General features: G+C 42.5%; 1 protein-coding gene across 5 annotated transcripts in view; it reads right to left on the reverse strand.

The window, feature by feature from the left end:
- ipo11 (importin 11) overlaps positions 1 to 22572 on the reverse strand; it is a 699237-nt gene that overhangs the window by 312728 nt on the left and 363937 nt on the right. For all 5 annotated transcript variants that reach the window (XM_041187080.1, XM_041187063.1, XM_041187071.1 and 2 more), the window contains one exon: positions 11281 to 11357. In XM_041187080.1, coding sequence (XP_041043014.1) covers positions 11281 to 11357 — 77 coding nt within the window. The remainder of the gene's footprint in view (positions 1 to 11280; positions 11358 to 22572) is intronic.

A 22572-nucleotide genomic window follows, 5' to 3' on the forward strand; every position in this document is an offset into this window, starting at 1 on the left:
TGATTGCCAAAAGAAGCAACGATGACATGAGAAAAAACGTTTACCGCAGAACATGTTAGGATCTCCATTGCTCTGCCTGAGGGTGTGGTGAAGGCAAACTTAATTGTAGTTTTCAAAAGAGAATTGGATAATTATCTGAAGCAACAAAATTTTCAGGTCTACGGGTGAAAGTTGGGGTAGTGGGACTGGGTGAGTCATTCTTCCAGAGAGCACAGACACGATAGGCCACACGGAGTTCAGCTCTTTAGTCTATGTTTGAATCAAGGCTGTAATGAGGTCAGGAGCTGACTGACCCTGGCAGAACCCAAACCTGGCGTCAGTATGCAGGCTATTGCTCAGTAAGTGCCGCTTGACAGCACTGTTGGTGACCCCTTCCATCACTTTACTGATGATGGAGAGTAGACTGATGGGGCGGTAATTGGCTGGGTTGGATTTGTCCTGCTTTTTGTGTACAGGTCATACCTGGGCAATTTTCCACATAGCTGGATAGATGCCAGTGCTGTAGCTGTATTGGAATTACCTTGCTAGGGGCACGGCAAGTTCTGGAGCACAAGTCTTCAGGACTATTGCCAGAATATTGTCAGGGCCCATAGCCTTTGCAGAATCCAGTGCCTTCTGCCGTTTCTTGATATCACGTGGAGTGAATCAAATCGGATGAAGACTGGCATCTGTGATGTTGAGGATCATCCACTCGGCAATGCTGGCTGAAGACTGTAGCAAATGCTTCAGCCTGATCTTTTCCACTGACATGCTGGGCTACCCCATCATTGTGGAAGGGGATACTCCAGTGAGTTGTTTAATTGTCCACCACCATTCACGACTGGATGTGGCAGGATGCAAAGCTTAGATCTGATCCATTGGTTATGGGATTGCTTAGCTCTGTCTATCTCTTGTTGCTTATGCTGTTTGGCACGCAAGTAGTCCTGTGTTATAGCTTCAGCAGGTTGACAGCTCATTTTTCGGTATGCCTAGTGCTGCTCCTGGCATGCCTTCCTGCACTCTTCACTGAGCCACGGTTGATCACCTGGCTTGATGATAATGGTAGAGTGGGTTAATGCTGGCCACGAAGTTACAGACTGTGTTCAAGTACCATTCTGCTGCTGCTGGTGGCCTACAGCGCCTCATGGATGCCCAGTCTTCAGCTGCTAGATCTGTTCTATGCCATTTAGCACAGTGGTAGTGCCACACAACATGATGGAGGGTATCCTCAATGTGAAGGCGGGACTTTGTCTCCACAGCAACTCTGAGGTGGTCACTCCTACCAATACTGTCATGGGGAGATGCATCTGGGGCAGGCAGGTTGGTGAGGTGGTATGTTTTTCCCTCTTGTTGGTTCCCTCACCACCTGCCACAGACCCAGTCTAGCAGCTATATCCTTTAGGACTCAGCCAGCTGGGTCAGTGGTGGTGCTACCGAGCCAGTCTTGGTGATGGACATTGAAGCCTCCCACCCAGAGTACATTCTGCACTCTTGCCACCCTCAGTGCTTCCTCCAAGTGGTGCTCAACATGGAGGAACACTGATTCATCAACTGAGGGAGGGCGGGATGAGGTAATCAGCAGGAGGTTTGAACTGATGCCATGACCTTCATTGATTCCGGAGTCAACGTTGAGGACTCTCAGGGCAACTCCCCCCTGACTGTACACCACTGTGCCGCCACATTTGCAGGGCCTGCCCTGTCGGTGGGAAAGGGCATACCCAGGGATGGTGATGTTGGTGTCTGGGACATGATCTGTACGATAAGATTCTGTGGGGATGACTATGTCAGGCTGTTACTCGACTAATCTGTGAGACAGCTCTCCCAATGTTGACACTAACCCCCAGATGTTAGCAAGGAGGACTTTGTTTGTCAACAGGGCTGAGTTTGCCATTGTCGTTTCTGGTGCCTAATCGATGCCGTGTGGTCCATCCGGTTTCATTCCTTTTTTGAGATTTTATAGTGGTTTGATACAACTGAGTGGCTTGCTGGGCCATTTAAGAATCAACAGATTAGTCACAGACTAGTCACATGTAGGCCACAGCAATTAAAATGGCAGATTTCCTTCCCTAACCAGATGTGTTTTTATGACAAACGACAATGATTTCATGGTCATCATTAGACTTTAAATTCCAGATTTTTATTGAATTCAAATTCCACCATTTGCCAGGATTTGAAACCGGATCCCCAGAGCATTACCCTTGGTCTCTGGATTATAGTCCAGTGACAATACTACTTGGCCATTGCAACATACATGGTTAGAATTGATCTCTAATATCACTAACGCATTAAAAATTTTATGGACAGGAAAAAGATGATTTAATTGAATTCTTTCATTCCTGCTCCTTCTCCCAATCATAGCACAGTCACAAGGTACTTTGTGAAGTTCTTTTGCCCAACTCTCCTCACCTATGCAGAAAAGGCTAGCCTCCCCATCGCAACATCTGATTATTTCTTAAAAGATTCTGAGATTTTTGCCTCCACAATCTTACACACAAATCCATTTTACACGTCAATCATCCTGTGTGAAGAACCCAGTTATAAACCAGCAACTGAGTGTGAGGACTTCAGGCCCAAACACAAATCCTGCACATACTTTAGGGGAACTGCCAATATCAGAGAATGTATATGCAGCAGGGAATTGAACACACAGAAATAACATGCGCTGGCCAAAGTGCAAAGTACAAACATGCCGAATTGCAATACTTTAGTTATAAACGGTTACACTAGGTATCATTAGCTTATTCCATTCTCAAGTTCGTTGGGAATTGCAGAAATCTTCACACATCAATTACTAATACTAGATTCAATCCTTTCCCTTATGTCGGGGGAGGAGGCAGCGAGAGGTCAGGGAGGAGGCAGCGAGAGGTTGGGGGAGGAGGCAGCGAGAGGTCGGGGGAGGAGGCAGTGAGAGGTTGGGGGATAAAGCAGGATCCTCGCCAGAATTTGGCATAGGGACGCGAGAATAAGGGAAGTAAACACGTGGCTAAAGGAGTGGTGCGAGAAAGAGGAGTTCCATTTCGTGAGGCACTGGCATGAGTACTGGAACAGGAGGGATCTGTACCGTTCGGATGGTCTCCACCTGAACCGATCTGGGACCAATGTTCTAGCGAAAAGGGTAAATAGGGTGGTCAACAGGATTTTAAACTAGAAAGGGGGGGGTAAAACTCCAAGAAGTATGACTAATGGGAAACAAAGCAGCAGGTTAGCGTGTGGGGGTGGGGGGGAGGGCGTGGATTCAACTTCATGGAAAATTATGAAAACACTGAAAAGAAAGGAGAGCCCAGAAGAGGCTATTAAAGTCTCCAGAACACAAAATAGGACACAGTGTTTGGAAAGGGCTAGGAATCTAACTTCACGTACATCAGATAAAGGTACGACAATGAGAAGGGGGACAGGAAATACAGGGCTGAAGGTGTTGTATCTGAATGCACGCAGTATACGAAATAAGGTAAGTGAGCTTGTGGCGCAGATTGAAATTGGCAGGTATGATGTGGTGGGCATCATGGAGATATGGCTGCAAGGGGATTAGGACTGGGAGCTAAATATCTAAGGATATACATCCTATCGAAAAGATAGGCAGGTTGGCAGAGGGGGTGGGGTTGCTTTGTTAGTAAGAAATCAAATCAGATCAATAGCAAGAAATGACGTAGGGTCAGATGGTGTAGAATCTGTGTGGGTAGAGATGAGGAACCGCAAAGGTAAAAAAAACCACAATGGGAATTATGTACAGGCCTCCGAACAGTAATCAGGATGTGGGGCACAAGATACACCAGGAGATAGAAAAGGTGTGTAAGAAAGGCAAGGTTAAAGTAATCATAGGGGATTTCAATATGCAGGTAGACTGGGAAAATCAGGTTGGTAGTGGATCCCAAGAAAAGGAATTTCTACAAGATTGCTTTTTGGAGCAGCTTGTGGTGGAGCCCACTAGGGAACAGGCAATTCTCGATTTAGTGATGTGTAATGACGCAAATTTGATAAGGGAGCTTAAGGTGAAGGAACCCTTAGGAGGAAGTGACCATAATATGATAGAATTTACCCTGTAATTTGAGAGGAAAAAACTGGAATCAGATGTAATGGTATTACAGTTGAATAAAGGCAACTACAGAGGCATGAGGGAGGAGCTGGCCAGAATTGACTGTGAGATGAGCCTAGCAGGAAAGACAGTGGAACAGCAATGGCAGGAGTTTCTGGGAGTAATTTGGGAGACACAGCAAAAATTCATCCCTAGGAAGAAGAAGCATGCTAAAGGGAGGACGAGGCAACCATGGCTGACAAAGGGAAGTCAGGGACAGCATAAAAGCTAAAGAGAAAGCATACAGTGTGGCGAAGAGCAGTGGGAAACCAGGGGATTGGGAAGCCTACAAAGACCAACAGAGGACAGCTAAAAAAAGATATGAGGGAGGAGATTAAATATGAGGGTAAACTAGCCAGTAATATAAAAGAAGATTGCAAGAATTTTTTTAGATATATAAAGGGTAAGGCAAAAGTGGACATTGGGCTGCTGGAAAATGACGCTGGGGAACAAAGAAATGGCGGAGGAACTGAATAGGTACTTTGCGTGTCTTCCACCGTGAAGACTGACGAGTAACATCCCACAGGTTCAAGAGAGTCGGGGGGCAGAGGTGAGTATAGTGGCCATTACCAAGGAGAAGGTGCTAGGAAAACTGAAAGGTCTGAAGGTGGATAAGTCACCTGAGCCAGATGGATTACACCCCAGAGTTCTGAAGGAGATAGCTGAAGAGATAGTGGAGGCGTTAGTGGTGATCTTTCAGGAATCACTCGAGTCAGGGAGGATCCCCAGAAGACTGGAAAATCACTAATGTAACCCCCCTGTTTAAGAAGGGAGTGAGGCAAGAGACAGGAAATTACAGGCCGATTAGCCTGACCTCGGTCGTTTGGTAAGATTTTAGAGTCCATTATTAAGGATGAGATTTCAGAATACTTGGAAGTGCATGGTAAAATCAGGCAAAGTCAGCATGGTTTCATCAAGGGGAGGTCATGCCTGACAAATCTGTTAGAATTCTTTGAGGAGGTAATGAATAGGTTAGACAAAGGAGAGTCAATGGATGTTATCTACTTGGACTTCCAGAAGGCCTTTGACAAGGTGCCGCACAGGAGGCTGCTCAGTAAGATAAGAGCTCATGGTGTTAGAGACAAGGTACTAGCATGGATAGAAGATTGACTGTCTGGCAGGAGGCAAAGAGTGGGGATAAGGGGGTCCTTCTCAGGATGGCGGCTCGTGACTAGTGGAGTTCCGCAGGGGTCAGTGTTGGGACCACAACTTTTCACTTTATACATTAATGATCTAGATGAAGGAACTGAGGGCATCCTGGCTAAGTTTGCAGATGACACAAAGATAGGTGGAGGGGCAGGTAGCATTGAGGAGGCGGGGAAACTGCAGAAGGATTTGGACATGTTAGGAGAATGGGCAAAGAAGTGGCAAGATGGAATACAACGTGGGGAAGTGTGAGGTCATGCATTTTGGTAGGAAGAATAGAGGCATAGACTATTTTCTAAATGGGGAGAGAATTCAGAAGTTTGGAGTGCAAAGGGACTTGGGAGTCCTAGTCCAGGATTCTCTTAAGATTAACTTGCAGGTTAAGTCAGTAGTTAGGAATGCAAACGCAATGGCACTTATTTCGAGAGGACTAGAATATAAAAGCAGGGATGTGCTGCTGAAGCTTATACGGCTCTGGTCAGACCACATTTAGAATATTGTGAGAAATTTTGGGCCCCGTATCTCAGGAAGGATGTGCTGGCCCTGGAGAGGGTCCAGAGGAGGTTCACGAGAACGATCCCAGGAATGAAAGCCTTAACATATGAGGAACGTTTGAGGACTCTGGGTCTATACTCGATGTAGTTTAGAAGGATGAGGGGGGATCTGATTGAAACTTACAGAATACTGAAAGGCCTGGATAGAGTGGACGTGGGGGAAGATGTTTCCATTAGTAGGAGAGACTAGGACCTGAGGGCACAGCCTCAGAGTAAAGGAAAGACCTTTTAGAACAGAGATGAGGAGAAACTTCTTCAGCCAGAGAGTGGTGAATCTATGGAATTCATTGCCACAAAAGGCTGTGGAGGCCAGGTCACTGAGTATATTTAAGACCGAAATAGATAGGTTCTTGATTGGTAAGGGGATCAAAGGTTACGGGGAGAAGGTGGGAAAATGGGGTTGAGAAACTTATCAGCCATGATTGAATGGCGGAGCAGACTCAATGGGCCGAATGGCCTAATTTCTGCTCCTATGTCTTATTGTCTTATGGTCTAATTCAAGAAGGCTGACGAAAGTGACGCGAGCGTAAAGCAGAGAGTTCATTGGTAGGTAATGGATAAGTTGTTTTTCTCCACATTAAAGTACATTAAGGAAAGGTAAGAGTTCTAGCTTTCTTTTAAAAAAGAAAGAAACTTAAATAATTTTCTACTTGGCTTAAATTTAGGGTAAGAGTACTTTAACTAAAGATACGGCATGGGAGCTCAGACCCACATGTTGCACAACCTGCAGAACTTGGGAAGTCTTAGACACTCCTGGCAGTCTGAAGGACCACATCTGGTGGAAGTGCCACAAGTGTGGCCAGCTGGAGTGCCGGGTTTCAGAGCTTGACTGTCGGCTGGAAGCACAACAGTGCATCCGTGAGGCTGAGAGTTACGTGGATTGCACGTTTTTATACATGGTCACCCCGCAGTTCAAGGAAGTGCAGTCAAAGAAGAAATGAGTGACCACCAGTCGGAAAAAGGCAGGCAGACAGATAGTCAGGAAAGCCCCGGAGTGCATCTCATTCAAGAACAGTTTTCCTGCGTTAGAAAACAGTGAGAGTGACGCTTTCTCTGGGAGTGCAGCCAGAGCCCAGCTGCACAAGCATGGATGAGAAAGAGAGGAAGGGCAATAGTGGTAGGAGGTGCAATAGTGAGGGGTACAGACAGGTGCTTCTGCGGCCGCAGACATAACTCCAGGATGCTGTGTTGCCTCCCTGGGGCCAGGGTCAAGGGTGTCACTGAACAGCTGCAGGGCATTATCAAGGGGGAGGGCGAACAATCAGAGATTGTGGTTCACATTGGTACCAACGACATAGATAGATAGATAGGAATGAGATCCTGCAACAAGAATTCAGGGAACCAGCAGCAGATTGAAAAGCAGGACCTCAAAGGTTGTAATCTCTGGATTACTCCCGGTGCCACGTGCTAGTGAGTGTAGGAATAGGCGGATAGATCAGATGAATGCGTGGCTGAAGAGTTGGTGCGGGAGGGAGGGCTTTAGATTCCTGGATTACTGGGTCCATTTCTGGGGGAGGTGGGACCTGTACAAGTCTGGCGAGTTGCACCTTAACCGGAATGGGACCAACATCCTTGCTGGGTTGGGGTTTTGCTGGGAGAGGGATGGCATATGAAGTGGAGGTATAGTAGAGGGTGATGTACAGACAAGTATATATGAAAAACCAAGTCAGTCTGGAAGGCAGAGCATATATAGAGAAGTTAAGGCACAAGGAAGCATGGTAAGGCTGGATCGCATTTATTTTAAATCAAGGAGTCTTATGAGTAAGGCAGATGAGATGAGGGTTTTGATTAACACATGGGGATATGCTATCATGCAGACACGGTTAAAAGAGTGGCAAGACTGGCAGTTCAATATTCCAGGGTATAGGATCTTCAGGAGGGGGGCGTAAAAGAGGTGGTGTCACAATATTGATCAAGGAGTCAATTATTGCAATAAGTGGGGGGAATGATATCTTAGAAGGTTCCTCAAATGCAGCCATATGGATGGAACTTAAAAACAAAAAGTGGGCAATCACATTGCTGAGAGTGTACTATAGGCCCCCAAACAGTCAGGGAGAGATAGAATGGCAGATATGTAAGCAAATCTCAGAGAAGTGTAAAAATAATAGGGTAATAATAGTAGGGGGTTTCAACTTCTCCAATATTAATTGGGATAGACAAAGTGTGAAAGGCTTAGAGGGGGCAGAATTCTTAAAATGCACCCAGGAGAGCTTTTTAAGACAGCACGTAGAAAGTTCTCGAAGAGAGGGGGTGATGTTGGACGTGGTTTTAGGGAAAGAAGCCAGGCAAGTGGTGGAAGTGTCAGTGGGGGGAGCATTTCCGTAATAGTCACCATAAATCATTAAGATTTATGGTAGTTATGAAAAAGGACAAAGATGGACTGCAAATAAAGGTTCTGAATGGAGGAAGGCCGATTTTAACATAAGACAGGATTTGGCCAAAGTGGACTGGGAGCAGCTACTTGCAGGAAAGTCTACATTAGAACAGTGAGAGTCATTCAAAAAGGAAATAGCGAGAGCGCAGGGCCAACATGCTCCCATAAAGGTGGAGGGTGGGACCAACAAGTCCAGAGAACCCTGGATGTTGAGGAATGTACAGCATTGGATGAGGAAAAAAAGTGAAGCTTATGGTGGATACCGAGAGCTCAAAACAGCGGAAGCCCTAGAGGAATATAGAAAGTGCAGGGGGTTACTTAACAAAGAAATTTGGAGACCGAGGACAGGGCCTGAAAAAACACTGGCAGGCAAAATAAAGGAAGATCCAAAGGCATTTTATATTAGGGGCGAGAGGATACCCAGGAAAAGAGTAGGGCCCATTCGGGACCAAAGTGGCAACCTGAGAGAGGAGCCAGAAGTTGTGGGTGAGGTTTTAAATGAGTACTTTGCATTTGCATTCATTATAGAGAAGGATGATGTAGGTATAGAAATCGGGGAGGGGGACTGTGATATACTTGGACAAATTAGCATCGAGAGGGAGGAGGTATTAGTGGTTTTAGTGGACTTAAGTGGATAAATCCCGAGGCCCAGATGAGATGTATCCCAGGCTGCTATGGGAGGCAAGGGAGCAGATTGCAGGGACCCTGACATTAATTTTCAAATCCTCTCTGACCACAGGAAAGGTGCCAGGGGACTAGAGGACAGCTAACGTGGTACCATTATTCAAGGGTGGTAGGGATAAGCCAATGAGTCTAACATCAGTGATAGGGAAACTTTTGGAAAAAATTCTGAGTGACTGAATTAATCTCCACTTGGAGAGGCAAGGATTAATAAGGGGCAGTCAGCATGGCTTCGTCAGGAGATCATGTCTAACAAATTTGATTGAATTTTTCTAGACATGAATGTAGGAGGTATGATTCGCAGATGATATGAAAATTGGTGATGTGGTAAATAGCGAGGAGAAAAGCCTTAGACTACAGGACGATATAGACAGGCTGGTCGGATGGGCAGAGCAATGGCAAATGGAATTTAATCCTGAAAAGTGTGAGGTGATGCATTTTGGGAGGACTAACAAGGTAAGGGACTACACGATGAAAGGTAGCACCCTAGAATCACCACAAAGGATCAGAGGGACTTTGGTGTGCATGTCCATAGGCAGCAGGACAGATAGATAACGTGGTTAAGAAGGCATGCGGGATACCTGCCTTTATTAGTCGAGGCATTGAATAGAAGAGCAGGAAGGTTATGATGGAGCTGCATAAAGCATTAGGCCACATCTGGAGCACTGTGTGCAGTTCTGGTCGCCACATGATAGGAAGGATGTGATTGCACCAGAGAGAGTGCAGAGGAGATTCACTAGGATGTTGCCTGGGCTGCAGCGTTTCAGCTACGAAGAAAGACTAGATAGGCTGGGGCTGTTTTCCTTCAAGCAGAGAAGGCTGAGGGCGGGACGTGATTGAGGTGTACAAAATTATGAGGGGCATAGATAGGGTAGACAGGAGGAAACTGTTCCCCTTTGTGGAGGGGTCAATAATCAGGGGGCATATGTTTAAGGTAAGGGGCAGGAAGTGATTTGAGGAGAAGGTTTTTCATCCAGAGGGTAGGGGATATCTGGAACTCTCTGCCTCAGGGGGTGGTAGAGGTGGGAACCCTCACACCATTTAAGAAGTGCTTAGATGAACACTTGAAACACCATACCACACAAGGCTATGGGCGAAGTGCTGGAAAATGGGATTAGAGAAGATTGGGGCTTGATGACTGGTGTGGACACAATGGGCTGAAAGGCCTCTTTCCATGTTGTAAAACTTTATGACTACTCTTTTTTTTATTCATTCATGGAATGTGCGCTTCGCTGGCTTGGCCAGCATTTATTGCCCATCCCTAGTTGCCCTCGAGAAGGTGTAGTGAGCTGCCTTCTTGAACCGCTGCAGTCCATGTGGTGTAGGTACACCCAAAGTGCTGTGAAGAAGGGAGTTCCAGGAATTTGACCCAGCGACATTGAAGGAACAGCAATAAATTTCCAAGTCAGGATGCTGAGTGACTTGGAGGGGAACGTCCAGGTGGTGGTGTTCCCATCTATCTGCTGCCCTTGCCCTTCTAGATGGTAGCGGTCATGGGTTTAGAAGGTGCTGTCGAAGGAGCCTTAGTGAATTCCTGCAGTGCATCTTGTAGATGGTACACGCTGCTGCTACACCAAAAACAAAAATACCTGGAAAAACTCAGCAGGTCTGACAGCATCTGCAGAGAGGAACACAGCCAATGCCCTGAGTCCGACTGACTTCCCATCAGAACACTGCTGCTACTGTGTCTTGGTGGTGGAGGGAGTGAATGTTTGTGGATGTGGTGCTAATCAAGCGGGCTGCTTTGTCTTGGATGGTGTCAAGCTTCTTCAGTTTTGTGGGAGCTGCACTCATCCAGACAAGTGGGGTGTATTCCATCACACTCCTGACTTATGCCTTGTAGATGGTGGACAGGCTTTGGGGAGTGAGGTGGTGAGTTGCTTGTTGCAGGATTCTTAGCCTCTGACCTGCCCCTTGTAGCCACAGTCCAGTCAGTTTCTGGTTGTTGGTAACTTTCAGGGTGTTGATGGTGGGGGATTCAGTGATGGTAATTCCATTACTGAATCCACCACTATCAACTGTGTTTCTCTACAATAACAACGTTAGTAAAGATTTGGGGTCTTGACAGTTTATACATTACTGAATAAAGGTTTTTAAAAAACATATAAGGAGGAACAAATGCTTAGGAATGTAAATCACAAACTATCAATGCTGGATAGAATTTATTTAAAAAGCTGTAGCTATAAATATCAGCTTAACTTTACCACAAAGGACTATTTACAAGTCATTTAAAAAAATATTTTCATCTTACATATTCCCTCCCCTTCTAAATTCAGTTGAGCAAGAGAAACAAACAGTGACAAACCTCTACCCTAAGTAGGTAGCTTAAGTCAAAACTTTTGATAAAGTGAAGACAGTAGAATTATTGACGTTTGCAACTGTGGCACATGGAATTATGCAGAAAACTGTCGAAAAATATTTCTGTATAAATCTGTGACTTTCACTATCGAGCCACAACACTAACCTATACTTACCAAGTAAAGCAGACATATTCTGAAAAATTCCAAGAAGCTCTGGAGTGATTGATGGGCTGTTTTCCAATGTCACTAACCTATAAGGTGGCAATAAAAAAGTAGCTGAGTTTCTTTGACATTTAACAGTTACAAAATAAACAAATGAATAGTATAAACTGATAATGGATCTAAAATACTGCAGTATCTCAATAATCTCAACATCAAACACCTGAGCACTGATTAAGATACTTAAGGCTCTAATTAGCAATTCAGAATGCCAGTTTAATCACATAGCTCATCTGCTCAGGGGATTAACATCTACAGATAATTTAAAAAATCAAAAACACAGAAAATGCCACAAATAAGATCACAACTGTCAGTTCATTTTAATTTCAATAAGTAACAAATGAGTCCCTCTCCCCACCTAAAAAGTTCTTATATTGCTGAGCTGTTTCTTTCATCCAAAGAATTAAATATACTCTTGCTCTGCGCATTGGTGATACATTGCTAGTACTATGCAGTTATTTTCCTCAAACCAGCTTAAAAATATGCATAAGCAATGATTATGCTGGACTGTTCTGTTCTTCTGACCTTTTCAAACATCAATTCTCTTAAAACTGAGTTTAAATACTCTTATATGGAGCTCAGCCACCTCCCTCCATCAGCTCCTGTATATAGCAGTGTAATCAAGGCAGTACAGCTGGAGGCTCCTCATACACAATGTTGTGCAAATGGTGCTTGGATAGTCGGTTTAACAAATACTAAACTTTTTTTATTTAAAGGGGAAGATTTTAAAGTGAGAAATATGACCCCACATTAAAATTTCTAAGTCTGATTCTATGTATAAAAACAAAAAAACTGCGGATGCTGGAAATCCAAAACAAAAACAGAATTACCTGGAAAAACTCAGCAGGTCTGGCAGCATCGGCGGAGAAAAGAGTTGACGTTTCAAGTTCTGTCGAAGGGTCATGAGGACTCGAAACGTCAACTCTTTTCTTCGCCGATGCTGCCAGACCTGCTGAGTTTTTCCAGGTAATTCTGATTCTATGTATGCCTGGAGATTTGGTTGCATGACACTTGATCATGCAACCGCTTCCAGGACCACGCCATTAAAGTTCTGTGAACTTAAAGCGGTGGTGATCAGTGTAAATACACAAACAAACTGAACGAAACTGATCAGGGAAGCCATAAGTTTGGCCGCCATTACATATCAAGTTAGCTCAACTCAGCCATGGTGATAGGAGCACTACAATTAGCCTCACTCCCTCAGGTCAGGGAGAGGAAATGTCAGCCAGGTTCCCACTCCTAAACATTAGGCTTTTAAAAAATGTGGCCAAAGTTAAGCTATTATGCTTGTTACGAGTTTGTAAGAACTTTTGACTAACTTTTGGAAAGAGTAATGCTATTACTCTTTCCTATCCTTCTTTTATGTCTCAGCTTTCTCTATAGCATCCCCATGCCCAATCTTCAGAGTGAAGACCAAGTCCCAGATAGTCCATCTACATCTACACAATATCAAAACTGAATCATCATTCAACTTAGTCTTCACTTCATTATAATTTATGGGCATAAATTAATGATCGAAAATAGATTATTTTCATTTTAGAAGCTAGCATGCACAATATTAAATTAGGAATTAATGTGACTGCATAATTTGTTTAAACATGGTATTATTCCATAAATTTTGACAAATAAAAAAGCAAAATATTTCATTCCAAAAAGAAAAAGCAATGTATTCAATTTCACTGAGGAAATACCATGTTTACATTTGAAAGGCGGCAATTTTAAAAAAATTAAACTCATGGTATTAAAGTAGATGAACATGTTTGGTAAGAATTAAGGACTTGAAAAATTTCAAAGAAAGCAGCTGGCTAGATGATATGCACCCGAGGGTCTGCAGAGAGCTGGGTCATGTGCTGTGCAAGGACCTAGCCTATATTTTTAATAGATCTATTACTTCTATTACCCTCACCCTTGTCAATATCAATTGGCCCCCTGAAGCCCAGCAGATGATTTTGTTTCCACAGATGGAGGTGCCAGGCTGCGATATGAACTCAACATCTGGGCTGCTGGTCCAGTACCATAACCACTGGGCTATCATGACCTTAAGATCTGGAAGGGGTTGGATGATTCAGCGCAGAGAAAAAAACAGTGCAACGTGCCATTTACCATCTTGTCCATATAAAGTCTAGTTTGATGAGATGGTGGAACTGTACCATGAGTCAGTCAAGGTAGTGTTGACTAAGGAGAATATTAGCATATGAAAGAGAGGGTTTCCTAGAGGGGTCAAGGACAGAATCTATTAAGAGAGTTAAGGAACAATCGAGATACTATGACACTACTGCATGTGTGGTACAGGCCACCAACAGGTGAGAAAAATATAGAGGAGCAACTTTGCAAGGAAATTACAAAGAGGTGCAAAAACTATAGAGTAGTGATAATGGGGGATTTTAATTATCTTAATATAGACTGGGATAGCAATAATGTAAAGGACATGGAGGAGGAAGAGTTTATGAAGTGTGTCCAGGAACATTTTCTTGATCACCATGTTTCCAGCCCAAAAAGGAAGGAGACATTGATGCATCTGGGTCTAGGTTACGAGCTGTGTCAAGTAGATCAAATGTCAGTAGAAGAACAGTTAGGGAACAGTTATCATAGTATCATAAGGTTTAGGCTAGCTTTGGAAATGGACAAGAAGCAAGTATTTAATCGGAGGGGGCCCAGTTCAGTTGAGTGAGAACAAATCTGACCCAGATAAGCTGGAATCAAAAATCGGCAGACAGAACCTTAATGTCACAAAGGGCTGCCTTTAAAGAGGAGATGGTCCAGGTATACTCAAAGTATATTCTCACAAGGGGAAAAGGTAGGTCAGCAAAAGCCACAATCCCTAGGTTATGAGATAAAGAGAAAGGTGAAACAGAAAAACATGACAGGTGTCAGGTGGATAATACGTGAGGAACAGGCTGAATATATGAATTCAGAGAAGCGAAAAAGGAAATGAAAGAGGCAAAAAGAGACTGAGAATAGACTAGCAGCTGACATAAAAGGGAATCCAAAAGTATTCTGTAGGCATATAAAAATGTAAAAGGGTAGTATGAGAAGTGGAGCCAATTAGGAGCCAAACAAGGGATTTATGCACAGAGGCATAACTAAATAAGCAAGCTGCATCTGTCTTTACCAAGGAAGATGCTGCCAAAGTCATAGTGAAAAAGGAGGTAATTGAGACAGTGGATGGGCTAAAAATTGTCATATAGGTGGTATGTGGATTTCCAAATTTGATAAAGTGCCACATAATAACCTTGCCAGTAAAGTTGAAGCCTGTGGATAAATGTACAATGACATCATGGATATGACCTTAGCTAAGTGACAGGAAACAAAGAGTAGTGATGAATGGTTATCTTTAGTATTGGAGGAAGATATAAAGTGGGGTTCCCCAGGGACCAGTACAAAGACCACCGATTTTCTTGATATATATATATATATATATATATATATATATTTATTAATTACCTAGACTTGGATGTGCAGGGTACAGTTTCAAAATTTGCACTTGATACAAAACTTGGAAGTACTGCGAACTGCAACAAGAATAGTGATGGGCATCAAGAGGACATGGACAGGCTGGTAGAATGAGTGGACATGTGACAGATGAAATCTAATGCAGAGAACTACAACGTGATACATTTTGATAGGAAGAATGAGGGGGAGCAATATAAAATTAAGGATACAATTCTAAAGGGAGTGCAGAAACAGAGACACCCGAGGGCATATATCACAAATTGTTGAAGGTGACAGGGCAGGTTGAGAAAGTGGTTAAAAAGACATGTGATCCTGGGCTTTACAAATAGTGGCACAAAGTACAAAAGCAAGGAATCCATGATGAACCATTATAAAACACTGGTTCAAGCTCAACTCAAATATTGCATCCAATTCTGGGCACTGCAGTTAGGAAGGGTATGAAGACTTCAGATATAGAGCAACAAAGATTTACAAGAATGGTTCCAGAGATGAGGGGCTTCGGTTAGTTGGATCGAGTGGAGAAGCTGGGTTTGTTATCCTTAGAGAAGGTTGAGAGATTTGACAAAAGTGTTCAAAATCATGAGAGGTTCGGACAGAGCAGATAGAGAGAAGCTATTCCCATTGACGGAAAGGTTGAGAACCAGGTGACATGATTTAAGGTCAAAGAACCAGTGGTGATAGCCTCAAACTTTTTGATGCCATAAGTAGTTAGGATCTAGAATGCACCGCTGGAGAGTATAGGGAAGCAGGATCAATTGTGCCTTTCAAAAGGGAATTGCTTAAGCAAGGGCAGAGAAAAAAAATTGCAAGGCTATGGGGTAAGGACAGGAGAATGAGACTAGCTGTGTTGTCCTTACTGAGAGCTGGCATGGACAGGTGTGCCGAAAGGCCACCTCCTGCTGTAATATTCTATGATTCCATAAGCGACATCTTAACTCGGAAGCTGCTACCTTTACAGCAACTCTGAAGTCATTCTAACTCAAGCATGTCACAGAGTTCCAAAAATTTAAAAACTTTACAACGCAACAGAAGGTTAACTGCCATTAAAGGCTGTTGACAAAATAGTCTGTTTTACTTGTTTCCACAAACTATTTTGGTGCCCATTTCAGATAACCTTCTGATTGTTCTCAAGTAAAAGAGAACACTTTCTTGTAGTTAGAAGGTTGATAGATTTGACATCCCTTAGGACTAGAACGTACAATCTTAGAACGTACAATCTTAGGCTGATACTTCAGTGCTGTGCAAAAGGAATGCTACATTTTTGTGAGTACTGCTAAACAAAACCCTGTCTGCCTTTTCAGTTGGCTACAGAAAATGTCATGGAGCTATTTGAAGGAGAGCAGTTTCTCCTGCCCTGGCCAACATATCTCCTCCTCCACCAGAAACAGATTAATTGGTCTTTCATCTCAATTTGTTTTTTCGAAGACCTTGCTGTGCACAAAACAGCTGCTACCTTTACTGCACAACAGCAGTGATCACATTTCAAAAATAACTTGGTTCTGAAGTGCTTTGGCACATCCTGAGAACATCACAGGTTCTACATAAATCCAAGTTTAGTTTGTTCATTCGAAGTCTAGTCTTTCCTTACTAACAAAGTAAGCATTTTCTTGATGCAATTCTTTAAAACAAATCTCAATAAGGCAGATTTTCACTCATCCCTCCCTTGAAGATGACCTGGAATACAGAATGCAGGTATCAAAAGAACACAAATGAGATCTGCTTAAGTACCATGCAGATTCCCACCAAGCCTGCACACAGCGAAGAATTATAAACACAAGCACGAATAAAAGAATACCTGTTGCTTTACTGCAAATGTGTTATTGAGCATATTTCTAAATATTTGACATAATTTGAATTTACCTGATTGAAAATGAACTACTTGATTTTCAATTTTAAACCCACATTGGTTAAAACTGATTGCTGACAGCAATGCGACCAACATTAGGACTTAGTATAGATTATAGGAGCACCATTGTCAGGAAAAACTGTTACACAACCCTACAATAATTAAAATTGCATTATAATTCATTACTGTATTATGTGGGATGAAATTATCGAGATCGAATGCCTATCTAGTTTCCTTCCTCAAACAAAACATATTAACCAAAACTAGGTATTCCTTCCGCCATTTAAAAAGCAGTGAAGGCACATTTTCAACAACTTAATAAATAATACATTAGGTATCCATGCCTTTGTTAGCTCAAGACTTGCTTATTGCACTCCTGGTTGGCTTCCTTAATACTACTTTGCGTAAACTTGAGGTAATCTACAACTCTCCTGCTCATGTCCTTATTCGCACCAAGTTCGGTTCATTCATCATTCTTCTCCTCAATGACCTACACTGGGCCCTGGTCAAGCAACACCTCAATTTTAAATTCTCACCCTTGTTTTCAACTCCCTCCACAACCGCAACCTTTCCTATCTCTCTAATCTTCTCCAGCCTTGCTACCTGCACTCATTTGTGGCCTGTTAAACATTGTGAATTTTAACCACACAACCACTGGTGGCTGGCCTTTAGCTGTCTAGTCGCTGAGTTCAGGCATTCCCTCCCTAACCTCTTTTCCTTTCTCCTTCTCTTGCCTCTTTTAAGAGTCCCATTAAAATTTACTCTTTGACCTAGCCTTTGGCCGTCTGCCTGAATATCACCTTGTGAAGCTTGGTGTCTGACTCTGCCTCAATGCTTCCATGAAGCACCTCAGGACATTTCATGGTGCTATATAAATACAAGCTGTTGTTGTTTATAAGTAATCGACAGTTCTTGGGTTTAAATCATATTGTTGCCAGATGGCATGTCATTTGGAATATAAATTCTGTTGCCAGTGATTTCAAGTTCACAGTTACATTTTGGATGTTGTTTCTATTCAACTCATTACTGCCTTTTGAAGACAGCTTTTCAATGAAAACATTACCACTTATTTCCTTGGTCACAAGCAACAAGCTGTTCAATAACAAAAAGGATACCATACTAGCAAATCAAACATCACTATTCTCTAATAACTAACTTCGAGACTGTGAAATTAACTGCTAGATGAACAGGGATCAATTTGTTGACCCTCCTAGAGATGAATCATTATGTCTGACATAAAAACAAAGGCTAAATCAGCCTTGCTGCTAAGGTTCTCATTACACTTGTCTAACCTTTTCACACAGACATTCCAACGAATGAAAAATTATTGTTTCAACATGCTGTTAGACATAACATTGAATCATTAAAGTCAATTAGGTTAAAACTGTTCCATTTAATTTTTCACTCATCTTTTAACAAACTCCATTTGCACGCATGAACAAATGGTAATCCCACATTATCTTTAATATGTTGCCTTTTATCAAATCCTGTCAACTTTTCCTTCCAAAGGGAAGCAGTATCTATTCAATGTAATTGTGCCTGAATTACTAATACACTTATGAGCCGGAAGTCAAAACTAATTTCTTCTAAGCCTCTCATCTCAAGGAGCTCGTGATTTCTTCAATTTAAATGTGAACAACAAGCTTTTAACCAGGTAAAGGGGATAAAATATTGTTCATAGGGCATATTACTGAAATGTTATTCTTTCTCCATGTTTTCCTCAAACACAGCAAGTTGGCCTTAAAATAATTTGACTTGACCTCATATCATTTACAAGAAAGCTGATCCAGACAATTTTCTTTTAGGCTGTATCACAAAGTACTAATAAAATCATTTCTGAAAATATTTGGCATCTTGGACTTTTTTAAATCAATGGTACAATCATTTAAAATATACCATAGTTTATCAATAATTAAGCTGCAATATATAATTTACCCTGAGGAACTATCTTCAAGTGTCATTACCTTTTGCCTTTTCAAATATGCTATGTATTTCCAGCATGTTTGTTTTGTTTCAGATTTCTAGTATTTCCAGTTATGCTTCTTTACAGCCATTTATTATTTTGCTTTACATCGAAAATTAATATTTTTTGTGCATGTAATAAAGCAAATTAATAGTATTTTTATTTTGTTAATGCTTACTTACTGTGACTATTGCTTTCAAATAAAATTAGATATAATGGGGTAGTGTTTCCACTTTGAACCCAATCGGGAAATTGCACTCAAACGCACTTGAATGTACTTTAGTTAGAATACGGTTCAAGTTTCTGATAAAAATTTATTTATATAATCACAAATGTAAAATCTTCAAGGGACCAAGAAATGGAGCAACATAATAGAATGTTATTGTTTATCTTTATCCTTTCCATTAAAAAGTATTCCTTGATGCATTCAAGAGTGGTAACCTCGAAGTCTTTTCATGAGTCCTCCACCTATGAGTAAACTGATTTGAAAATCACTGGAAGTGACCTATAAAATACTATGCTAAACACTTAAATAGCTTCAATGGTGTACTTCAGTCAGTTTCTTAATAAATTAACTATTTTTGATATGAGAAAAACTTTTAAAACACTACTAGTGTTGGTGCTTCTAAGATGTGCCTCCCTTATCCTGCAATAGTCATAACCTCACAATTTCAAACTGGGATGTGGCCAGTTTTGTGGATGAGGCCTGATCTAAGCAAACTGAATCTTAAAGCACCATAAAAGATGGTGGAAATACAAACCAAAGTGGTTTTGAGCATAATCTTTGTTTAAAAAGGGAAGAGGTAAGATAAGAGGCAGAGGACCACAGATCAATGGCAAAAAATTGTATGGCCTCCATGACTGCTGTGTCCCAAAATTTGGGAAGGTCAATTTTTTAAAAATTCATTCACGGGATGTGGGCTTTGATGGCTGGGCCAGCATTTATTGCCCATCCCTAATTGCCCTTGAGGAGGTGGTGGTGAGCTGCCGTCTTGAACTGCTGCAGTCTAGGTGGTGTAGGTACACCCACAGTGCTGTTAGGAAGGAAGTCCCAGGATTTTGACCCAGCAACAGTGAAGGAATGGTGTTATATTTCCAACTCAGGATGGTGAGTGAGTTGGAGGGGAACTTCCAGGTGTTGGTGTTCCCATCTACCTGCTGCCCTTGTTCTTCTAAATGGCAGTGTTTATGGGCTTGGAAAGTGCTGTTTAAGGAGCCTTGGTGAATTCCTGCAGTGCATCTTGTAGATGGTACACACTGTTGCTGCTGTGCACGGTGGTGGAGGGAGTGAATATTTGTGGATGTGGTACCAATCAAGCGGATTGCCTTGTCCTGGACAGTTCATAAAGTTTCCCTGCATTAAGTAGAATAATGAAATGTAAGCATTTTACTACCAATTTAAAGATATGTCAGTTAGGCTACATTTTTACTTTAACAGAACCATTAGTTTTTATTTCACACCAATGCTATGAAGTTGTGCAAATCCAGAATCAAGGCATGAACTAAATCCCTCCAACTGGGCACCTCAGTCTGCTTTGCTCTGGAATAAGATTAGACCCTCATTCCAGAATTACAACTGGAATGCCAGTGCACAACAAAATCCCTTTGTGTTGCTGCCACAGGTATAGTGCAATCATACAGAGCTACAAAATAAAATTTGGTTATTCCAAAGGCACATGGTTAATTAAAGTTAATTGGCCAATTTATTTAAAGAATTATTAATTTAGATACATCAAAAAATTTAAGATCTGAAAAACATGGTAGTTATGAAAAAATATAAAGGAGCTTAAAACATGAACGTTATTTCTTTAATATCATGCTCCTCACTTTGTTATAAAATAAATTGCTCATGCTTTCGGTGAGGCCAAGTGGCTGCCAACTCCAGCCTGGATATACTTAAGCATAACTATAGGGAAAAGGTGAGGCGACTTGCGCCTTAGTCATCTCTCCTCAAAGACAGCAAGTTTTAAATCAGTTAAGGCTTGAGGCATATGGGATGTGCCCAATATAGTAGCACTGGGTTCACAACAGGGAGACAAATAAATGTGGCAGATTTGTGGCTGATGGAAATGCAAGGAAGGATGCTTCTGGCACACGGTGACAAAACAGCGTACTCTTGAAAGAGAATGTGCTTCACAGTGTATATGCTACTTTTGGAAAGCCTGTCACGTCATTGCTGGCAACCTTTTTATCTATGCAGGGTGATGAACATGCAGCAAATCCATTGGGGATGGGAGAGTTTCACATGGTGCACTGTTGCTGGTGGCTGAAGAGACTAATCCGTGAGATGCAGATTCTGTCACAAGCGCTACATATAAGGTGGTTATCAGGTATCATTATAGGTTGTTGTTCATGTTGGCGACTATTGTCAAGCCACTGGTTGCCATGGTGGCACACTCCAGCCCACAGGAGATATTACCATTTTCCTCTATCAATGGCTTGTCTCTCTCAGGTGTGAAAATCGATGTTTAAGGCCTTCATGTCACACTTGCAAACATCCTTGAAGCAGACTTTTGGGCGCCCTAATGTTTCTTCTCCAGCTATCTAGAACTATAGGAAATCCTGGGGAATGCATCTGTCTTCCATCCTGCAAACGTGCCCAAGCCAGCGAAATAGCCGTTGCTTGAATGCGAGTGTATTTGGGAGATTTGTCTTTGAGAGGTCTGTTGCATTTTGTTTTTGCCCCTCCATGAGATGCCAAGAATGCACCACAAACAATGAAGAAGAAAATTGTTCAGTTTCCTTTCTTGATAGATCTAAGTTGTCTATGCTTCACGACCAGACAACAAAGCGCTGGGAAAGCCTGTCACAAAGGCTTGGATTAACTAGCTCATGATGTCGGCTTGGCACACGGCACTCGAATTAGGTATCTCGAATGCACAAAGGGAACATTCAAGCATTGGAGAGAAGAGCATGAGGCTGATGCTTAATATCAAAGGTAGGAGTTTTTAGAGAACAGTGGAAAAACTTTTTCAACTGGGAACGGTGGCATCTGGGAGGTGGTCTTATACAGATAATGAACCGAATGGGAAAAAGTAATCCTGAAATGTCACTTCAATATGAATTGGGAGTAGATGGTTGGCAGGGATTCAGAGCAGACTTGTATTGGTTGTTCCATAACCCTGAAGGCCGATGTCTGTCATGGAACTGATGAGTAAACTCAAGGTTTGTGTTGGCAGCTATCAGAAGGCGTTACTGGTTGGGAAGCAACATTCACATTTCCAGAGGCCAATGTTTTCCTCTCTTTCAGGCTGATCAGCCACCAGCGGCACAGTCCAGGGCAAGCAGGTGGCGCTGAAGCTTTGCAGTTACAACTGGCAAAATCCACTATGCCCATAGTTTGAATTAGGAGAGCACATAGAGCTCCGAAAAATGGTACAAAGTGAAACCATGTGGTTTATGTGACTGCCCAAATCTGGAAGAAATGGATTTCAATCTTTGTCATGCTACTGTTGATCAACAAAGGGAGAAGAAAAAAGTGAAAAATGAAAAACCTCAAGTTATTCTCGTGAAAATCCAGTTGGCCAGTATTAAGTCACTTTTCCACTCTGCAGAACGCATACTACGGGGTGGGAACCAGTGTTACCTCTAAGTGGTGAGCCTGCAGAACCACACAACAATCCATCAAGTACTGCATACTGAATTATTACAGCCTTGTACATTTGATGATTAAATGAGGTTTACTGCCACTCTAGCCCACAAGCAAAGAACTGGTAGACACACCCACATCGACAAATTAACAGACAACAGGCAAGCCTGACATGATTAATCAGGTGGAATTAATAGCTGAAGTTCACTCACGGCAATTCCTGGAGCCCAAAGCTTTATCTCCAGGTGCTCGCCAACCCTTGTGCTCGCCGCTTCCATCCCCAACCCGCCCGCTCGTCAAATCCCTCCCTGACTTGAAATCTTCCTCCCGGTCGTCACTACCTTCCTGCTTACCACTTCCCTCCGTGACCGTCCGGCTCACCACTTCCCTCCCTGA

Source organism: Carcharodon carcharias, chromosome 1, assembly GCF_017639515.1.
Source record: "Carcharodon carcharias isolate sCarCar2 chromosome 1, sCarCar2.pri, whole genome shotgun sequence".
NCBI classification, from domain to species: domain Eukaryota; kingdom Metazoa; phylum Chordata; class Chondrichthyes; order Lamniformes; family Lamnidae; genus Carcharodon; species Carcharodon carcharias.